Source organism: Diabrotica virgifera, chromosome 5 (assembly GCF_917563875.1).
Source record: "Diabrotica virgifera virgifera chromosome 5, PGI_DIABVI_V3a".
NCBI classification, from domain to species: Eukaryota; Metazoa; Arthropoda; class Insecta; order Coleoptera; family Chrysomelidae; genus Diabrotica; species Diabrotica virgifera.
The window spans coordinates 38,404,234-38,428,068 of NC_065447.1; the positions used below are offsets into that span (position 1 = coordinate 38,404,234).

A 23,835-nucleotide genomic window follows, 5' to 3' on the forward strand; every position below is an offset into this window, starting at 1 on the left:
TACTTTTTGCGAACTTACGCGATGTATAGCACTCGCTCCGCTTCGCTCGTGCTCTAAACATCGCGTGCGTTCGCAAAAAGCATACTTCACGAACTGTTTCATAAATAACTATTATCTAATCGATGTCATATTATGTATAAGTTTTTAGTTTGTGAAAACTGTCATTATAGATAGCAGTGCGTGAAGGGTTTAAAGTGTGAGTGAAGTAACAATGTATTTTAAATGAGATATTTACTTTTTCGCACTGTTTTTTGGCACACTTTCATAATATGAAATTTCATTTCATTATATTATAATCAAATAACCTTAACTTTCGCGTTGTCATGGTGATGCCATAATGAGCAATAAATTACAACAAAAGTTTTCACAATTTTGTGGTTTGAAAGAATTTAGAATTTTTAAATGTCAAAGTTCTAAAAATTTTAGAATAGAAATGAATTTCAGTGACGAAGAGTTACAGTTTTTTTATTTGTTTATCGTAGATAAAATATTGTATGAAACTGTGCGTGAAGTACTTTTTGCGAACTTACGCAATGTATAGCACTCGCTCCGCTGTCGCTCGTGCTCTAAACATCGCGTGCATTCGTAAAAAGCATACTTCACGAACAGTTTCATAAATAACTATTTCTAACTAACCTGTAACACATTTTTATTATAGAACTCATATTCATTCCTAGACATTTCGACAACCAGATTCACAACCAAATTTAGCTCTATGCTTCATGCAGTATGCTGTATTATGCCAAACCGGTTTTGACAAGTTCCGCTGAGAGAGTTTTCTTTATATTTCGTGATAGTGTTTTAGATCCTTACCCTTCTTTGTTCCATTTCCACTACCATCCTATACCATTACTTTTTTACGTTACAGAAAAATATTATATGTGCCTTGTCTTTTTTTCAGGAATGGGTTATGAAATTGTACTAGATCTTGCTCAAAGGGGATGTAGAGTGATTGTAGCCGATAAGATAGTTTCTAAAAACCTTAGAAATAAGTTTATCAAAGAAACTAACAATTTTGATATTTTAGTTGATTATGTAGACTTGGGAAGCTTTCAATCGGTTAGGGCATTGGCAGAGAAACTAACTAATCGAGAGAAGAAAATTGATATTTTGATTCATAATGCTGGGATAGGTCCACTTTCCAGTGGACTTAGCGCAGATGGTATAAATCTAGTTATGCAAGTTAACTTTTACAGTCCATTTTTATTGACACATTTGCTTGTGGGTAAGTAAACATTTTAACCTTCAATTTTATTCCTCTTAACATTTATACAGGGTGTTTCATTGGGAAACGGAAATACTTAAATGGTGAATAGGGGTCACTGAAGCGGTTCTAGATAATACTACATTTATTGCCTCGCCAATTTTTATAACCGAGTTACAGTTTTATCGATTTTTCTCCATTTTTGTGGACCCATAACTTTAGGACCGCCTTGTATATTTTTTTATATCTGGTATATATTGTTGTAGAATTGTTTTTTTAAAGGAATTAAAAAAAATAATAGTTCATCATTTAACAAAAAAAATTTAATTTATATCAAAGACCATAAGATCATAGATTCTCATCCCAATCTGATTTAGTTATTAAACAGTGTTTCGGGAAAGTGAAAACGATTAGTGATAATGATTCGACGAAATGAATTGGTACACTCACAAACAATTCGGGATTAGAAAGTGGACATATCGTTTGGCGAGAACAATAATGCTTTTAAAATGTTTCCGGGAAGGTTTGATGATGGTAAACACATTGTTTTAGTTTTTAGATGTAAAAGTAGGATGTAGGAAAACACTAATTATGATATTTCTTCAAATTTGACAAATTGGAAAGTTATAGAGGAAAATATTTGGTTCTTAAGAAATGGGTATGAAAGAGAGAGAGAGAGAGGCTTGTTTTTGATTGGGTGGAAAAGATCGGTAGAAGGGATAAGAAAGTTGGACTCTGAATTTGCGAGAGAAAAGAGGGTCACTGTAGAATGGATATCTGAGGAGAGCAGTCGAGTTTTCAAAAGTGAGAAATCAGTGTAAAGTGGTGTGATCGGCCTTTGTGAGCAGAATCAAGTTGAAACCAAATTGTCGACCGGTTGAAAAGTTAATTTTCCTGGTCCGAGGGAGATTCCTTTGTTTTGTCTAGAACGAGTAGCTGATTGATATCTATTTGCACAAGATAATAATAATAATAATAATAATGACTTTATTGCTTTTTTTCAAAAAAAATACAAACTAGACAAACAGTAATAATTATAATACAGCAAAAGGCGACGTTCGCTCTTAGATGATGTTCCTAGAAACACCAGCTAAGAAGCGCTCTTCCACGTAACCGCAAGATATCGAGCAAGGAGAAAATTGAGTAAGAGAATTCGAGCAAGTTCCTGTGTGTTGTTTTGGAAGCAGTTTGGACGAGAGGGACCTTTTCGCAACATCCAGAGAGTACGTTGGGAGAATCGAGAACCACGCAATCCAGAAAAAGAGGAAGTGAAGAAACGAAAAGGTTAGTCAAATCATTTGTCGGAATGGAGAGAATTTGTTTATATCAAAACCATATTTACTTATTTGTTTATTGAACATTACTATAACGCAGTTAGTCATTACAAATTTAAGAATTCAATTCAAATGAATAAAAGTAAATTTTATTAAATTTAGTATGAGAAAATAATAATTTATTTAAATAATTTTTTTTTGTTAAAACAAAGAGATATCAGAATTAAAGTTTGATTTATTAAGTAAGAAATTTTTGCAACAAAGTTAAATTTAGTATTTTTTAAATCATATGTACACGGCTTATTTGGTAAATGAATAATATATTACAATTATTATAGGATATTGAATGTTTTTAATTTCCCTGTTCCATCCTGAAAGAAGTAAGCAACTAGAAATACTAGAAGCCACAAATCATAAGTATTGTATCAAATACAAAATTAGCCCTGAGAATAAAATTTATTGGAATACTTAAATCGAATTTAGTTTTGTTTTACATAGTCAGTGATTAAAGTAATTAAATAATTAATTAAATTAAAAATTTGCTAATCAATCTAAATAAAGAGATAAAGTAGAGAATAACATTATATGTCTCATTTAAAACCCAAAACACCTAACTACTAATCACAAGAAATTAATGACTTTAATTTTGATATAATATTCAAATTTTTAAGAATTTTTGAATTAAAAAGCGGGTATTATTAACTTCTAATAATAAATTATTAGACTTGTTTGTGAGACATGTTTGTAAACACAAGATTATATAATTTATCGCTAAATAAAGCAAAATTAGCGCTAAATTAAAGATTTTTAATAGTTAAGTTTTGAAAGTTCAATGATACACAACACCAAAAATAGTACTATGAGTAAAATTTTTAATGTTTACTACATCTATGTGACCTTTCTTAATTAAAGTTTGAGGTTAAAAACCAAATCCACTGTTATATCATAAAAACTTGATTGGTGATTAGTGAAATTTAGCAAAAAGGCAGGGTCGGACTTACAAATATGTTTTGTACACTATCTTTATGGAACAAAATAATTTAACACATTTTTTATTACAAATATAATATCATAACCAACATCTAAAAACCAATCTTCGTCCACCAATATTCACCTACTAGAGAATACTGAACTCCAATTTTAATAATAATCAAAGTATCCAAACAAGGATCAAGCAATTATGTTCAGCTCCATTCAGGGGGCAAAACTTCAAGATTATTTTCTCTAATTGGCACCTGTGGTAAAACCAACAAATATAATTTCCTGCAGCAGAATTGCACACAACAGAATATGTATTTATCTAACAAATAAATCACTAGTTCATGAGTTATTAACTAAACATGGTCAAATCGTTGCAAATAATGAAATCATCAAAGGAAGGAGTCTACATTCACTAGATAGACTAGATAGACTAGTAATATCAAATGTAAGCCCAACGATCCCATATGGATCTCTTGTAATCTTACTAGAAAATATTGGATTAAAATTAATTTCTCCAATAAACTTTCTTAGAATAGGATCATCAAATCCGGAATAACAACTTATACTTAGCTTCAGCAGACAGGTGTATATCGCTTCTTCCCCAGACACTATCATACCATCTGGAATATCACTGAAAATAACTCATTAGAATCTATCATAGCAAATCTTTTTAACCATAGACAGTCAACACTGCTTCACATGCAAACTGTCTGAACATGGTGCATGACAATGCCCTTCCGGTAATATTAACCCAAATATCTAACAATCACCACAACCCACACATAATATTCAGATCTCGCCATTATCTCAACCTGCCGATACATATTCTAATGACTTACATTGTCATAGTAAGTTACAATCATAGAGATTGAATAACAAGTGACAAAGAAAAAGTTGACCAAAGGACTCCGCCAAGGTTGCTGCGTAACGCCTGTGATCTTTAAGCTTTCGTTGGATATCTGAAAAATAAAATCCGAATATATACGTATGATGTAGATTTTGAATTTTGCAAATATTTGCAGAAGATCAAGATGATATATTATATACGATACATGTAACGAAAATACAGGTCATAAATTAAATCACATATTCTGAGACCAAAAATAGTTCGAATGAACCTAATTTACCTTAGTACAAATATGCACATAAAAAAAGTTACAGCCCTTTGAAGTTACAAAATGAAAATCGATTTTTTCGAATATATCGAAAACTATTAGAGATTTTTTATTAAAAATGGACACGTGACATTCTTATGGCAGGAACATCTTATGAAATAATTATAGTGAAATTTGTGCACCCCGTAAAAATTTTATGGGGGTTTGGTTCCGTTAAACCCCCCAAACTTTTGGGTACGTTCCAATTAAATTATTATTGTGGTACCATTAGTTAAACACAGTGTTTTTAAAACTTTTTCGCCTCTTAGTATTTTTTGGATAAGGCAGTTTTTATCGAGTTGCGGCTTCTTTTTTAATATGTTTACATAAAAAATTTATGGGGGTTTTGTTCCTTTAAACCCCCCAAATGTTTGTCTATGTTCCAATTGAACTTTTACTGCGGTACCATTAGTTAAACATAGTGTTTTTAAAACTTTTTTGTCTCTTTGTATTTTTTCGAGAAGGCACTTTTATCGAGATATTACTTCTTTTTTAATATCGTTCAAAATATACCTAAAAATGTAAATCTTAAATAAATTTTCATATTATTACCAAGTCTCCATAATTACCAAGTCTCCATAAATCGTACTTACAGCCATATACAAATATGTGGTGGATTTGAAAAATATTCAAAATATCTCGATAAAAACTGACTTTTCGAAAAAGTATTAAGAGGCAAAAAAGTTTTTAAAATATTGTATTTAACTAATGGTACTACAATAATAATTAAATTGGAACGTGCACAAAAGTTTGGGGGGGTTTAAAGGAACAAAACCCTCATAAATTTTTTATGGTGTGTCCAAATTTCATTATAATTTTTTTTTTAAGAGACTTCTAACATAATAATGCCACATGTCTATTTTCAATAAAAGATCTCTAATAGTTTTCAATATATTGGAAAAAATCGATTTTCATTTTGTAACTTCAAAGGGCTGTAACTTTTTTTATGTACACATTTGTACTAAGGTATGTTAGGTTCAATCGAACTATTTTTGATCCCAGAATATGTGATTAAATTTATGACCTGTATTTTTGTTACACCCTGTATTATATACTACGTGCTGAAAAAAATAGATGAAGAATATACTAAGTAAACTTGAGATGTACAAAAGTGTTATGCAAAGAATTGCTACATAAACATGGTTCAGAGGTTTGCATACTAATTTAAAAACGCATCCATATAAAAGCAATGGAGATGAATTGTTAACGTAGATCGGCTTCCAACTCAGTGAATTAGCTAGGAATTATCCTAGATTCTAAGCTGTCATGAAAGGAGCATCTGCATTCTAGGGTGAAAAATTCTAATGCAGCTTTATGTGCTTAGGACGTAATAGATAGATGTTGCTAAGGCAAGACCATACATATTTACTTTGACAGTAAAGCAGCGCTAAGAACTTTGGAAGCGCCCAAATTCAGCTCCAACGTGGTCCTTATGTACAATTGAGCACTGGCTGACGTTGCGCTGGCCAATAAGGTTAACTTGGTGTAGCTACCGGGACACATAGGTGTAAAAAAACGAACGGCCAGACGCGTCTGATCAAGTCTGCCTGTGAGATCCGAACCTGTGATTGAAGCGCCGTTCATTACTGGTTGATGCAGTCTCAAGGAGCTTCTTTTACGGTGGTTATCAGACTCCTGTGTCAGTTTTGGCAGTATGAGATAGACTAGGCAAAGTGGGACCATCCAAAGGTCTTACAGCCAAGCTTCTCCTTTTTAACTGTAGAAGACGCACTTTGGAGCTCAGTATGCTTACCGGCACTGTAGTCTCAGACGGTACCTTGATCTGCTTGGATTGGCGGATGGCCCACGATTTAGTCTATATTACGATGTAGAGAAAACCTTCTCACATGACCTCTGGAAGTGCCCGGCACTGGCTAAGAAGAGGTATCAGACCCTGGATTCGGCCTATATTCAACCGATTCAAATAAGGAAGCTACCGCTAACAAGACCTGTTGTTTTTTGTGAGGCGACCAGGTTACTAAGGATTATACTTTCGGAATATCAGGAAGATCTCACATTTAAAACCGTTACTGATTCCAGCGGATATGAGAGCTAGAATCAATCTTGGGCCCAGAAACGCCCAAGACCAGGTCTATATGGATGGGGGGGGGGGTGATATAATGGACCTGCCTTGAGAGGTCTAAGTTCTAAATTGTGCGCAGTGTGGTACACATGAGGGTTAATTTCTAATGCCTGGTTGCACCACAGACTTTAAGCTTAAGACGTGCCTTAAGCTCAGCATACGAAACATCGCGTTACACCATTGAGTCAGATCAATTTTCAGCTTGCAACAATGGATTACAACGTGAATTGCTTAGATAAGAATCTAAAATTATGGTGTAACTTAAGTGCCTTATAGTGACCCTATCTATAAGCCGAGCTGGGCTAAGCTGGAGCTTAAGATTTGTTGGTGCAACCAGGCATTAATGTATTTGTTCTTATATTTTTAATAACGTTTTAATTTAGATTATGTCTCCATGCATATTTAAACTTAAGTATTTAGCGGCCACAATAAGTTATTAATTTAAATAAGCCTCTTTTTATTTTTAGATTTACTCAAAAATTCGGAATCAGCCCGATTAGTATTTTGTAGTTCTTCTATAATAAAACAGTTACATAGCATGATTTTGTTTGAAAAATTTGTTATAAGCAACCCAGATAAATACAAGTACTCTAAATATTGTCTAGCAGCGGTAGCTGATATTTTTGCCAAAAAATTAAGCAGATTCAACATTTCGTCAAACTGTTATGATCCAGGAGTAGTAAATACAAATATACATGCCCAGTTTATTACAAGCAAATTTTTCTATTCTTTATGGGTTACAATTGCCCGATGGATGTTTAAGGTAAGTCTTATCATTGTTATTGTTTTTGTAGCTTATTATCGTTTGTTTTTAATGCAAAGATAATCCAGGCAGGATCTGTCAAAAAGCATAATCATAATATACACAATCCGTGGGAGTCTATTTTTTAATTTTACTAGAGTCACTGCAGGATCTTGTATCATAGTCTGAGCAGATTATCGGAGAATAGGCCATTGAAAATATGAATAGGCATAGAAATTAATGAACAGTTTAGCAACAATTGAATTGTTAGTTAAAAATTTACGGTCGCTATAATAACCACACTTATGATACATAAAAATTAATAAGGTTTTTTTTATAAAAAGACACTGTACCTATCTAATGTACTTTACAGAATTGAAATTGGACTATTTAAGCGGCCTCAGGAATATTTTAAAATTGTAAACAATTTTTTGGCTTATAAACAAATAGAAATTCCGGAAATAATAAATTAACTTAAATCATGAAAACGGTATTGGAAAAAAAGCGGCAGGACGCTTCTCCTAAAAGAAAAAACGTTTAATTGTGATGAGTGGTTCCGAAGATACAACCGGTTAAAGTTGACCGGCATTTACGGCAAAGATAATAAACAACAGGATCATCATTTTCGAACCGTCACCTTTTTATTTCGGTCCTCTTTCTCCACATCAATTTTGATATCTTTAAAATGCTCATAACATATATTATTATAATAAAAACTATCGATATTACGAGCCAAAATTGACAAGAATAGCCAAATTCCAATCGAAAATAAGGTTGAAAAAAATTTAGGGCCGGTTGCTCGAACGCTAATCAACAATGATCACTATTAAATATTTAATTACTGTCACCAACTGTCAATGTCAACTTTGGTTGGGTTGCTGAAAACCTAATTGATTATAATTATGAGATTAGTTAATCAATTTACATAACAATTATTAACATAATTGATTAACTAGTTTCATAATTGTAATCAATAATTATGTTTTCAGCAACCCAATCAAAGTTGACATTGACAGTTGTGACAATAATTAAAGGTTTGATAATGATCATTTTTGATTAGCGTTCGAACAACCGGCCCTTAATCTCAAAGTTCAAAATGGGTATGCGTTAAAAAAATGCATTCTCTCGGCTTCCCATGGAGCAATTTTCTTCATTCTTTTTTTGTTCACAAGTAACTCGAGTAGAGCCATCTAACTAACGCATTATTAAATGTCAAAGTTGCTTTTGTTTTGTTATAATAAATTAATTTAATAATAATAACAAAAGTTTTTAATTTGTTTAAATAAAGATTGTTTAAATACCTATACAGCTTTAAAATGATAATATTTGTGTTTTATCTAAAAATAAAGTTTATCGAAAGGTACATTAGATAGGTACAGTGTCATTTTATACAAAAATCATAGCTATTCTTATGTATCATAATTATTGTGGTTATTATAGCAAACGTAAATTTTTAATTATCAATTCAATTTTCTGCTAAACTGTTCATTCAATTTTCATCGGCTTCTGTAATTATAATCTGTACGAAAAGATCTTTTATATTGGCAAGTTATTTAATTATTGATAAACAATTACTTATCTAAAATTTTAGTTGAAAATTAAAGATTTTGTTGGAAAATCCCGCATTTCCCAGGGAAAATTTACGTCGAAGTAAATAGGAAAAAACACGTCTCTATGCAGAATTTAATTACGGTGAAATTTTATTTGAGTGTTTTTGGTGTAAAGTTGAAATCTTTGGAGTTATAGAGCAAAAATAGAAAAAAACACGATTTTCGGAGGCCATTTTTTTTATAAAAAAGTAGCACACTATCTGCGGACTTTGCATACCTATATTATTAATATATATAGAATCATAAGATTTGATTCCAGCAATAAAATTGCTGGTAAATAACTGGTCCTTGTATTTGCTAATTAGCCTAAAATAGTCGAGGAAATGAAGCATTTTGGATCGCAATTTTTTCGTCCAGCATGGATTTACTTGAAATTTTCACAGAAGGTAAGGAATAGTCCAAGGATCATTTTCTATATCATGCCGCTGTACGCTAAAACCTTGGGGGTGGTTGCCACCCCATCTCGGGTGCGGGAATTTTTTTATTACATTTTAACTATGTAAATCGATGTAAAAAGTAATTATAAGAAAAAAATGTGATACATTTTCTTCGTAAAACTAATATTTTTCGAGTTATTTGCGCTTGAAAGTAATAGTTTTTCGATGAAAAAGTCGACTTTTTTAAATTGTATCTTTTAGTAACACAAACCAAATTATTTTCCTGTAATATCGCTAAGACCAATACAAACCGAGATACGACATGTTAAAAGTTAGCTTTTTTCGTCAAATGCATAATTTGAAATATTCAAAGTAAAATAACGGAAAAATTTTGCATTTTTCGAGGAAATCTTCGGAAATTCGGACTTTCGAGGAAAATAATCTTTTTTCAAGTATACAGTTAGGCCTTTCAAAAAAAAATAATGAAAAGTTTCTGGTCTGAAAATTAAGCGACTTATGATCAAAAAAAGGTCGGTACCTGCTTTTCTCTATGAAAAAATCAGTGCAAACAACCCCCTAACTACCCTCCTGATTAAAAATTGGTCTTCACCTTACTGTAATTCCTTTTATATTTGTATTATTAATACACCCAAGAAGTTTGACTTATTTAAAAGGCCTAATTTTAGAGAGATTGAAGTTTAAAGAAAAATTAATTTTTTGAAATTTCCCATTTTTCACCTTTTACTTCAAAATAGCTCCAAAAATACTGGAGATGCGAAAAAATTATATACTACTAAATTGTAGCTTCTTTAATAACTAAATCTCCCTTGTGCATATATTTTTCATTACAGTGAAGAGTTAGCGAGATATAGCTGTTTAAAACCTCTATTTACGAGCAAACACCCCTTTATTCGAGCCCTTTATACCCATCCTAATTAAAAACTGAGGGATCTTACGGAATTTAGTTTACACAGTCTTATAACTCTTCAAAAATACTACAAAGTCATTTTTGAAAAAAACTTTTCACCGCCAAAAATGAAGGAGCTGAGCTATGTTTATAAAACGAATTTTTTTTTTTTCAAAAAATTCGGATAGTCCGCCTATGGATAATTTTCAATGTACATACATATGTATAATACCACAGAACCGGTTCGTATACTGGAAGATGACTAAAAAACTATTTGTATTTGTATTTGTACATATTTGTAAATTCGTATTTTTGTGTAAATAAATGTTTTTGTAATTCTTTAATTCTACTTTTTTTCTGTATAGATCTAATAAAATATATAAAAAATAAATTCTATATAGATCTATTATCTACTTATAAAAACTGTAATTTTATTAAGGGTGGTTTTTAAGGGTTGAAATATTATGATATTATATCCTAAAGTATAAAACAATCATTATTAAACCAATCAAAACCAAATTTTACCCATATTAAAGTTTACAATGTTTTTATATAATTTTTGGCAGTAAGGGGTAGTTTAAACCCCTAAAAATAATCAACGCCCTTAAGCATGATATAGAATATGAAGCACAAGATGAGATGATCCTAATCCCAAATTTTTATGTAAATCGATGCAAGCCGAAATTATTCTTTTAGGATAACTAAATTTTTTATATATAGCTCCAACAAGGGTGGTTTTAAGGGTTGAAATATTATGACTGTATCTTAATGCATAAAACATTAATTATGTAACTAATAAGAACCAAATGTTGACAATATTAAAGTTTAAAATGTTATTTTATAATTTTTTACAATTAGGGGTAGTTTTCACCCTTACAAAACCAAAAGCGTACAACGGCTCAATATAGAAAATGAACTAGAGGGTGTAATGAGCCTAATCCCAAATTTTTGTACAAATCGATGCTGGACGAAAAAATTGCGAAAACATATCTCTATGCAAAATTTAATTACGGTGAATTTTTATTTGGGTGTTTTCGGAGTAAAGTTAAAATCTTTGGAGTTATAGAGAAAAAATTGAAAAAAAAAACAATAAAATTGCTGGTAAATAACTTTTCCTTGTATTTTGCTAATTAACCCAGAGCATATAAAATATGTTTTAGTTCTACCGAATATTTCAGCCAGGTCAACATTCTTTTTGGCTTGTACAATCCTTCGAGATCTAATCATGAATGTGCATCATATAAGACCCTAATTAATATATCTGCGGGTTCTTCCCTGTTGTTGTGACGTCAGTACAGACCGGTAACTTTTTAGTTCTACGAAATATTCCAGCCAGGTCAATATTCTTTTTGGCTTGTACAATACTAATTCTTCTAGATGGAATCATGGATTTGCATCATATAAGACCCTAATTTATTTATTTAACTGCGGGTTGTTCCCCGTTGTTGTGACGTTACTACCGGTACCACGAAAAGAACCTGTTCCGTATCAACTTTTTTAGAGGTCATGTACCTACACATTATAACAGAAATATTTATTTATTTTACAGCCCAAATTATAAAATCGCCGTCCCGGAAGAACATTGACGTAACTGCAAAAAGTAAAATTGTTCAGGGGAGCAAAAAACGATTTTAAAATATTTAAAATAGTGATTAAATGAAGAATAATCGTTCAAGAACATCGGTATGCATATTATGTACAAATGCTCCTATACTACGGCACCAGAGTGCTGAAATCGGTTAGCCTTTGAAATACACACTATTACGCTACAAACCCTCATTGAGTTAGGCACTTATTAAATTATAAGACATCTATTAAATTATGGTGCCTAAGTTTTTATTGCAATTAATATTATTGTAAGTATTGTACATATATTTCAATTAGAAATGTCGAAACTGCAATAAGACTAGCATACTTAAAAATATGTTTTTTGACCCTAACCCGAGAAACAAATAAAACAAGAATTAAAAAAAAAGCCAATGAATAAAAAACAAATCGTCGGTATACAGCGAAAACCAGGTAAATGACAAATTTTAAAATATTGAGTTAAGTATACCAAAATTCTCAGCTTTTTACGCTCTATATACAGGTAAAATCCAGTAACTGATACGACTTACCATTCAGCAGATAATTTGTGTGATAAACAAATAAGTTACACTTAACCAACTTTTCATTTTTTAGTAAAACAATATATCGATACTTACTTCCACAAAATTAAAGTTCTGTTGCATGTAAAACCAAGTATGCGCACATATATTATTTTGCCAGACAACAATATATTTCTACTGTTGTACACCATATTCAGTAAAAAGGTGATAAATGTCTTTAATACATTTTACATGTATATTTTATTAAAATTTCTCATTCATATCGACTGGTAAAATCGATGGTATCGACTATGTTTCTTTGAATGGTCAAGAGGTACAGGTATGTGAGAAGTTTTTTTGTAAGACACTGGGTCTATTGAATAAAAAGAAGTATCTGCTTTAAAGAAATGACTTTATTCAATTACTATTAAGTAAATACTTAAATACTTTTAAGTAAAAGCAAATACTTCTTTTTATTCAATAGACCCACTTTGTATATCAGCGTCGTTAATGCAAGATGTAAGAAAAATTGATATTGTATGTTGTTATGCAGATACGGGCAAAAGAGTCAAGCATATTATAGTGCCAAATAAAACAAGCAATGAAAACCGAAAAATTGTAAAGGCTCATATTGAGTCTTTTCCAACCGTGGTCCCACATTATATTCGCCAAAGTTCGAAGCGTAGATATTTGGACAAAAATTTGAGTATAAGGAAAATATATCAACTTTATATAAATGATTGTCAGCTGAAAAAACCGGAAGATATTAGCGAAATTACATACCGAAGAATATTTTCTAACGACTATAATTTAAGCTTTTTTGTCCTAAATAAGATCAATGTTTAGTTTGTAATAAATAATATTTATTAGCCCTATCATATTATGGCTAATCCAACTAAGAAACCATATTTAAAAAAACAGTTACAGGCAACATAAAAAAAATAGAAGTATGAAATCTCGAAAAACGAAATGATAAGATAAATCAACAACGGAATTTTGTTTCAATCACTGTCGATCTACAGGCTATACTACAGATTCCAAATTAACTGGACAATTCATATATATTCTTCCCGAAAATTATGTGTCTACAATTTGTGCGTAAATAAAGCCGCATTACCAAATGTAGCTTACCGTTTTGCCTGGTCAGAAATTAACGGTAGACGAGGAAGTTCTGAAATAGAAAGCATTATACTCAACTACTTATCAAAATGTGTTCCAGAACATGTAAGCAAGTGAAATAAGAAGTGTATTTTCTTATACCTGCGGAGGACAGTATCGTAACATTAAATTTTTAGAGTCGGCACATTCTTGTATGGAAGTTGACTCTATACATAGCAGCATCTAAACCGCTAGAAATCAGGTCTCTCTATGGTATGCCAGATTACTTGTCTGTTTTTTCAAAATGCAAGAGAAACTAAAAATGTCAAGGTCAGTGATAAAAAAGTATTAACAGAATCCATTTCAATTTATGACGTATCGCCAAGCTTCATTTCCTTATTGATACTGCACGGCAGTCAACAAGAAAAAAGCAAGCTGAGTTATCAACTAACATAAGCATGCTTATGTTAGTCGATAAAAACTTAAGCAACTTTATGATAGAACTTCGTTAATTAGCATAGCAAAAAACAGAGATTTGTTACTGCTATTTGATAAGGGAGTGACACCGTAGGAATATAACAGGTGGTATAGTATTTTACGATGCCAATGGCATCGTGTCAGATCCTGTTTTCAGTGACTAATCTGACGAGTAATACGCATAGTGATACTATTTTCTTGTATCTATAACCATAAGCGTAACCAGGATACTCGTAAGGGGGGGTTACAACTACTGGAAAGGGGGGTTACAACTACTGGAAGGTCTCCGAGGGGTATGGTGTTAAGCGTATAGAGCTCAAAGTACATCCCAATGGGGGGTTATAACCCCCAAAACCCCCCTGGTTACGTTTATGTCTATAACACGTTCAAAATAAATTGGTTTTTTCTATAAAACTGCCTATCATTTATGTAAATAATATCCATATACAACTACAAACAGCACTGAATAAAATGTTCAGGGAAAACCAGTTAAATGTTATAATTATCGACTAATCCCTTAAAAACATTGCTATTAACTAGTTAAAGTCTCATATTCCGATCACAAAACTACAAAATATTATATTTGGTTTATTATATTTGTTATAAATGTGTTATTTTAAGGGTAACTGATTAATTTAGGTTTACAGGTAAAACCAGGTAAGTGACTCCACCTCCATCTTAAATTTAGGCCTAATCAGCTAGGTGTCTTAACTTTTTCAAACTACTGATAGAATGTCATTTCTGATATATGCATCTTTCACTAGAATACCGAATATCAAACACAAGTTGTCCTCTTAATTCAAAATAAAACACTAAACTTTAAAAACGTTTTTTCTCGGTTTCGGTATTTCGGCATTTACCTGGTTTTCCCAGTATACCGACGAAATAAATATTTTTTATTTTTATTTATTTATAAGTACAGATATAATTACTCGTATACAGTGCGTCCATAAAATAACGCATAAATTCATTATTAACTAAATAAACAACAGTAATAGAATTTACCGTAACAGGTCGATTTTTGATTTTTATTTTTGATTTTTTGGCATATATGTCATACCAGTGACGTCATCCGTCTGGACGTGATGACGTAATCGATTATTTTTTCAACAAGAATAGGGATCGTGTTATAGCTCATTTGAAAGGAAATTCAATTATCTATTCAGTAATATAAACATTGACATAATTATTTATACAGGGTGTCCAAAAACAATATTTTAATTAAATTGATTGACACAAAAAGAAGACTTTGCGTAGATTATTTAATTAAAAATACATTTTACTGCTGTTAGAAAACAAAAATAAAATGTTAATTTCAAATATAAACATTACTTGTTGCTTAAATTCAATGTTTAAGCTGCCACCCACCTGCCTCTTGACAGTTTGAACATTTAATTTAAGCGAAAGGCAATGTTTGTTTGCCAAATAAAAATTTTATTTCTGTTTTATATCAGCAGTAAAATGTTTTTTGAATTAAATTAATTACGCACATTCGTCTTTTTGTGTCAATTAATTTAATATGAAAAAAAATTGGACACCCTGTATAATTATGTTAATGTTTATATTATTGAATAGAGAATTCAAAAATGAATAACCATTTTCAATTTCGTTGCAAAATGAAAATACAGCCGCACCATATTATAGTCCAATCAGAGAGCGCAGCAAGCACCTCTACTGGTTTCGAAACTTATTAGTCTCTCATCAGAAGGCACATATGCTGCTCTCTCTCTGATCCAACAAAACAAACCCGGCGTGCAGTCACGGATTGCAACGAACGGAATGGCATAGATGCCCTGGCGACAACTGCTATCAAAAGACTAAGTTTTCAATCTAATGGTATATAAAACAACATAATGTTACTCTACATCCCACCAGACTGAAAACAATGGGAACCTTCTCTGGTTACACCTCCGAGGCTTCTACAATTTGCAAGCCATTACGGACCCTGAGACTAAGAAAGATGACGGAATTTTACAATTTATAATGCACGTCCCATCTGCTCAGCGCGGTAAAGTTCCAACGGGAATGGTTCCCTTCGTACTCAAATCAAAGTAAACGTGTAAATCAAAAATGAATAACCATTTTCAATTTTGTTGCAAAACGAAAATACAGCCGCACCATAATCTAGTCCAAGCAGAGAGGGCAGCAAGCACCTCTACCGCCTTCGAAACTTTATTTCTGTTTTATGTCAGCAGTAAAATGTTTTTTGAATTAAATTAATTACGCACATTCGTCTTTTTGTGTCAATTAATTTAATATGAAAAAAATTGGACACCCTGTATAATTATGTTAATGTTTATATTATTGGATAGAGAATTCAAAAATGAATAACCATTTTCAATTTCGTTGCAAAATGAAAATACAGCCGCACCATATTATAGTCCAATCAGAGAGTGCAGCAAGCACCTCTACTGGTTTCGAAACTTATTAGTCTCTCATCAGAAGGCACATATGCTGCTCTCTCTCTCTCTCTCTCTCTCTCTGATCCAACAAAACAAACCCGGCGTGCAGTCACGGATTGCAACGAACGGAATGGCATAGATGCCCTGGCGACAACTGCTATCAAAAGACTAAGTTTTCAATCTAATGGTATATAAAACAACATAATGTTACGCTACATCCCACCAGACTGAAAACAATGGGAACCTTCTCTGGTTACACCTCCGAGGCTTCTACAATAGGGAACTTGCACTAAAAAATTTTTTTGCATAAAATTGGTAATTTAGGTTTAAAAATGTTATATTTAAAATATTACGTCTTAACAATGAATAGTGTACGTACAACATCTGATCAAAGTTCCGCGCCTAAAATTTCCGTTTCAAACAACTTCAAAAGCGCGAGCTTGGGTCAGACGTCACAGGCCACATTTATCGTTTTCGCCCGTTTGCTTTGAATGCAGTTTGCCATTGCCAGTTGTGCGTGTCGAATAACTGTGACGTTTGCTCGGTTTTTATGTTATTGTATTTAGTTTAGTTTAGTGTATTTAGTGTGTAATATACTTTATCAAAATGGAAAACAAATCTGCGCAATATAAGTACTGTATAGTGCCTGGATGCACCTGGATGCATCAAAAAGTTCTTTTTTATGAAATTACTTTTGTCGTTTCTTGTGTTGAAAAAAGAAACAAGTAACTTAAAAATAAACAAAACTTAGTAATAAAAGTAAGAGTAACTAAAAAGTATTGGTGCTACTATAGTATGCGGTCTACAGTCATGTTTCTACTATAGCTTGCGGTCTACCGAGGGATGCTGTGTGAGTATACCCTATTCCACGAACATACGCCTGTTTTGGATTACTTCGACAACGAATATTTTACTGTGCAAAATAAGAATAACGAAAGTAAATTGCAAATTACATTGTTGTTTATTGAAATAATTATTAGCGCCATTTACTTTCGTACTTCTTATGTTGTACAGTAAAATATTCGTTGTCGAAGTAATCCAAAGCAGGCGTATGTTCTTGGAATGGCCCATATAAGCTGAGATGATAAAGATATTAACTTGTAAAATTACAATAATGATTCTTCTTATTTATGCGTATTATTAACTTTGTAAAGAAGGGTTTTGTTGGCTATCGGTACGTCTGCTAATCACCATAATCTTTTCTCAGAAGGCCTTGAACACAATAATGAAAGGCTCCAGTAGGTACTAATAAACATTACAATCAAATATAATAAACTTCATAAAAATTTAGTTTATTATTATGCAAATTACACCGTATTCTTTTCCAGGATATAAGAAATCCTTCGATTAGAGTTAGGTAGATGAAACCCACGGGGAAAACCGTTTACTATAATACATATAATGGTACCAATTTCAGTTTTAAACTAAGCTGATTGGGGAACTACTTACAATATATAAGATGAACATAAATAATACGTAGGAATTTTCAATTAAAGACGATTAAAATGAACTGTTGTACTTGATCGCTTTCTTTTGAAAACCCCTCGTGAGTAATAATACTTATACGTTATAAACACATTAGTAATTTCTAAAGATTTATAAATTTGACTTTAAAGTAAATAAACTGATTGTAGAACTATGCAAGAATACAAATAATAGCTGGTAATATCAATTTAAATACGATTAAAATGTAATACACCCGTAATACCTAATCGTAGACGTAGATGACTGTGGCCTCTGACGTCAGACCAATAGAAGGACGTTCAAGAGCCTCCTAAGATATTTGAATTTTATAGCATTTTCAAAGCGCCGTAATTAGCGTACGGGTTAAAAATATTTGTTTTCTTCGCATGCAAGCGTTTTAAGATCATGTTACCTTATGTTTTTTAATATTATTTTAATATTTAAAAATTTATGCAAGTTCCCTATTTGCAAGCCATTACGGACCCTGAGACTAAGAAAGATGACGGAATTTTACAATTTATAAAGCACGTCCCATCTGCTCAGCGCGGTAAAATTTCAACGGGAATGGTTCCCTTGGTACTCCAATCAGAGTAAACGTGTAAATCAAAAATGAATAACCATTTTCAATTTCGTTGCAAAACGAAAATGCAGCCGCGCCATACTCTAGTCCAATCAGAGAGGGCAGCAAGCACCTCTACCGCCTTCGAAACTTATTAGTTTCTCATCAGAAGGCACATATGCTACTCTCTCTCTCTCTGATCCAACAAAACAAACCCCGGCGTGCAGTCACGGATTGCAACGAACGAAATGGCATAGATGCCCTGGCGACAACTGCTATCAAAAGACTAAGTTTTCAATCTAATGGCATATAAAACAACATAATGTTAGGGGAAGGACGTCGAAGATGACGCACCTAAGCAAAATACATTTTATTTAAGGGTAAAAAATATTTAAGCTAACTTTGAATGCTACGAGCCTGTAATTTGGACATTTCTATAACCAATTTCTAGGATTATTTTTAAATTCAATAAAAGGAAGTATTTTTTATGCGGCTTTAAAAAAAACGCTTTTGCGCCATCTTACCTTCCACCGAGGGAAAGATGACGCACAGTGATGGTGAAGATGGCGCATGTAGGTATCTATATTAAAAGCGCAAGTGATATGAAAAGAAAATTTATTTTTTAATACTGAAAGTAAGAAAATGTAAACAAAGCTTTTTTAACATATTAACAAAAGTCACAAATGTAGTTTTCGGGACTTTTGGCTCCACTGCATTCTTTATGCACCCATTGTCCACAACTTATGCATCTGAACCATGTTTCCGTCTGTTTGCCGAAGTCTCCACATAATATGCAGATATCAGTTTCACCTCCCTCGTTGATTATGTCATCCAACTCATCGTCATTGCAAAGACCTTCTTCATCAAAATCGCTTTCTTCAGTATCGCTATCCTCCAAGATTTTTTTGTTTATTTTTTGTTTGATTATTTTTTGTACTTTGGCTTTCCCTTTATTTTTATTTAGTTTTAATCCTGCATCATTAACCAATACTTGTCTGGTTACTTTTTTCTTTCCTTCTTCCGACTTCGCCAGTTTTTCTTTTTTTTTATTCTCTTTTTCTTCTAAGAATTCTTTTAAAGGGGTGCTTGTTAGAATTTCAGAATGTTGCTTTTGTCGTCCATATTTTCTTTTAATTTTTTTATTGGGCAAAGGAACTGGAGAAATAAGTGAAAGAGAAATATGTGGACGTTTGGTTATTTCATTTTGTTTTGTGGGGGTTGTGTGACGACTTTCAGGAGACTGTCGGCTGGTTGATGGACGTGGTAATTCTGGTTCTCTTATAGATGGTGTTGTTATTAGTGGAGGTGTTCCCTGAGGTGCAGGTTCAGGAGAAACATCTCTATCCAAGCTATCATTGTTTAAATTATCAGCAGGAAAAAAGTCATCTTCTGTGAACTTATCAGAGTTTAACGGAAAAATTCCGCACGTTCCGAAACCAGAAACGGCCTTATCAATATTTGCCACCTGATCATATGCTAACTTAAAAATCTCGGCGACATCATATGGAGTAATTTTATCTTCAAACTCTGAGTTGCTGATCTTAGATTTTAGAAAGGAATTGCAATGGCGACCATACGCATATTTTAATGCAGAAAAAAATGACACATCAAGAGGTTGTAATTTGTGGGATGTGTGGGGTGGAATACTAACCATTATAATCCCATTCTCTTTGCAGTAATTATAAATATCCAGTGAAATATGGCTCGAGTGATTATCTAATACTAACAGCACGGGATTATTTGGACTAGACAGGTAGTCCTGTCGCCAGGGGGGGTACAACGGCCTCGTTAATTCAGATGGACTTACTCAAGTTTTTTTTATGTATTTTGACCCGTAGAACACGAATTTTTTGGGTAACAGTTGATCCGGATGTCGATAAGATTGTTATAGACCAAGAACTTGAGGAATCAAATAACAGCGATTTTTGGCAAAACAAAACAATATTTTGTATTTTTTGGGCCATTTTAAGTAAAAAATATTTCTACAAGTTTTTTCGTAGGATGCACAGTTTTCGAGATAAACGCGGTTGAACTTTAAAAAAATCGAAAAATTGCAATTTCTGAACCCGAATAACTTTTGATTAAAAAATAAAATAGCAAGTCTGCTTACCGCATTTGAAAGTTTAAGTCAAATTATATCGGTTTTGATTATTTGCATTGGTAAAAATTTATTTTTTTATTGTTTAACAAAGCTATAAACACGTAGGGTTTCCCGTGCTTTTACATGCGTTTTACCGCATGTAACGTAGAAATAGTCTTGATTGCACTAGTACCTATTCTACCTACTCGTTCGATTTTAAATGAGAAATCATAGAAACATCACTCACGCACTAGTTGTTTGTAGCTTTGTTTAACAATAACACAATAAATTTTTAGCAATGCAAATAATCAAAACCGACATAATTTGACTTGAACTTTCAAAGGCGCTAAGCAGAATTGCTATTTTATTTTTTAATCAAAAGTTATTCGGGTTTAAAAATTGCAGTTTTTCGATTTTTTGAAAGTTCAACCGCGTTTATCTCGAAAACTGTGCATCCTACTAAAAAACTTGTAGAAATATTTTTTGCTTAAAATGACCCAAAAAATACAAAATATTGTTTTGTTTTGCCAAAAATCGCTGTTATTTGATTCCTCAAGTTCTTGGTCTATAACAATCTTATCGACATCCGGATCAACTGTTACCCAAAAAATTCGTGTTCTACGGGTCAAAATACATAAAAAAAACTTGGGTAAGTCCATCTGAATTAACGAGGCCGTTGTACCCCCCCTGGCGACAGGACTAAGGACTTTTTTTTGGAAATGCTTCAGCCATAATAAAAACATAGACATATTACTCCATCCATTATCCGTGCAGTTGTAAATCGCACCGCTTTGTCCATTTTTCTGAAGCTGTGGGCTCATCCTCTTCCTGGGAAATATAAATAATGGAGGTATGTAGTTACCGGAGGCACTAAACGCCATTATTACCGTGATATTCTTCCCTCGTTCCCACGAAGAAATGATTCCAAACTGCTTTACTCCTTTGGGTTCAAGTCTTTTACATGATTCTTTAGGAACCGTAGATATACCGGTTTCATCAACATTGTAAATGCGATCTGGCAGAAATTCATATTTTTCTTGCACTGTTTCCAAATTTTTAAAAAAGCGGTCTACTTCTATTTTATTGAAGGCTGTTATTCTATTAATGCTTGTAGCTTCTGGCTTTCTCAAGGAAATTTGAGGATTTCGTTTTATAAATCCTAGATACCAGTCTTTTCCAGCCATTTGTTTATTCTTATTAAAATTGTGTTTAATTTCATTGCGTTCTGCATAAGCAAATGCCATGGTTCTCAGCTCTATGCAAGTGATACCAAAAAATAAATTGGCCAGCTTGAGAACATGATCTAGTATCTCCTTTTCATGATGTGCCGAAAACAATGGGGCTCTACCAAGAGACTCTGATTTGACTTCCTTTAATAAATTTTTAACCTTAAGTTTTCTCCTCAATGTAGCTTCTGGTATTGAAAATGCCCTTGCCACTTCCCGAATTTTACGACCATCTCTACAAATTGCATTCAATGCTGCATTAAGAGCTGCTGCAGAAAATGATCCTCTCTGTGTTTTTCGTATATATTTTCCCATTTCTAAAAAAGAAAAAGATGCCTCAAGATGCAAAATAGACACTAAATAATAAATATTCTATACTCCATTGTTATTTAAGGTAATGAACTGAAAAGGCAAAGATGACGCACTATAACAGCAAAGATGACGCAGTCTGCGTCAACTTAGCCTGTTCAGCATAACCTACAAAAAATGGTTATCAAAATTATCCATCATCAAATATTTAACAGATAAATCCTCGCTAACTGAAAATAAATATCACCTACTCCCATGAATATGAAGAAAATCCAATGGAACCATTTTTAAACAACTTATCATTAATATTCGCAGTGTCAAAAATAACAAGAAATCAACGTGTATCGCGTTACTCTGCCTCACAGATACTAAACAGTACGAAAGCTGACCGATGAAGTTTTAAAGTAATAGTAGTTTCTAAAGGAGGGCGCCACGGGTATAAAAACTGAATTTAGTGAAGTACTTGATAAAATACAGAGGTGCGTCATCTTAGACGCTGCGTCATCTTCCCCGTCCTTCCCCTACTCTACATCCCACCGTTATGGCTTGCAAATTGTAGAAGCCTCGGAGGTGTAACCAGAGAAGGTTCCCATTGTTTTCAGTCTGGTGGGGTGTAGAGTAACATTATGTTGTTTTATATGCCATTAGATTGAAAACTTAATCTTTTGAATAGAGAATTGAATTTCATTTCAAATGAGCTAGCAAACGACCCCTATTCTCCTTTAAAAAATCATCGATTACGTCATCGCGTCCAGACGGATGACGTCACTGGTATGATATATATGCCAAATATCATAAATTAAAATCAAAGTCGACCTGTTTCGGTAATTTTTAATAACGTTGTTTATTTAGCTAATAATGAATTTATGCGATATTTTATGGACACACTGTATACGACTAATTATATCTGTACCTATAAATAAATAAAAATTAAAAATATTTATTTCTTTTTTATTCAATGGCGTTTTTTTTATAATTTTTGTTTTATTTGTTTCTAGGGTTAGGGTTAAAAACACATTCTTAAATATGCTAGGTTTACTGCAGTTTAGACATTTCTATTAAAAATTTCGAATTTTCTATAAACAAAAAAGTAAAGCATGTACCTATGTATCTATAAAAATAATATTGTAGTACTTATGTTATGAACTAAGAAATTTATGACTATGAAGCTGCAATCAATCACAAACGAGTCTGGCTAATTGGCTCTGCCAAAGACATTTTTCAGAAAAGAAAAGACATTTCTATTCCTGTTTTTTAAGCAATAATTGAAATATAAATATACAATACTTACAATAATTATAATTGCAATAAAAAGTTAGACACCAAAATTGAATAGATGTCTTATAGTCTAGGGCGCATCTGTTTTCAGATGGACGTTGAGAGGTGACTCAAATTTTTTTGCAGAAATTGCTTGAAAATAAATCAAGTAATAATATTTGAGTTATCCTCCCTCTCAAAAAGGTCCGGAACATTGTTTAAATAATCAAAATGTCAAAAATTGAAGGAAAAATTCGATTTTTTTCTTAGTTTTTTTATTATAACTTTAAAAGTATTCATTTCCGAGAAAAGTTGTACTAACATCAAAGTTGTGTAATTTAATTTACTACAATATAGAATTGGTTAAAAATTTAAAAAATAGTCACCCTAGTTGCAAAATAGCAATAATTGCGAAAAAACCATACAAAAACAAGTATTCGCATTTTACGTTTTTCAACCTTTTATGCTACACATAGGACCTTCATACTTCACCCACAAAAACTTTATGATACAGTAAAACAATACTGTAAATTTCATTAAGATC

General features: G+C 32.3%; 1 protein-coding gene across 1 annotated transcript in view; it reads left to right on the top strand.

Moving 5' to 3' along the window:
- The window catches only part of LOC114339041 (retinol dehydrogenase 14-like), a 94,680-nt gene that overhangs the window by 14,044 nt on the left and 56,801 nt on the right, over positions 1-23,835 (top strand). The window contains exons 2-3 of the mRNA XM_028289667.2: positions 902-1,225; positions 7,164-7,459. Coding sequence (XP_028145468.2) covers positions 902-1,225; positions 7,164-7,459 — 620 coding nt within the window. The remainder of the gene's footprint in view (positions 1-901; positions 1,226-7,163; positions 7,460-23,835) is intronic.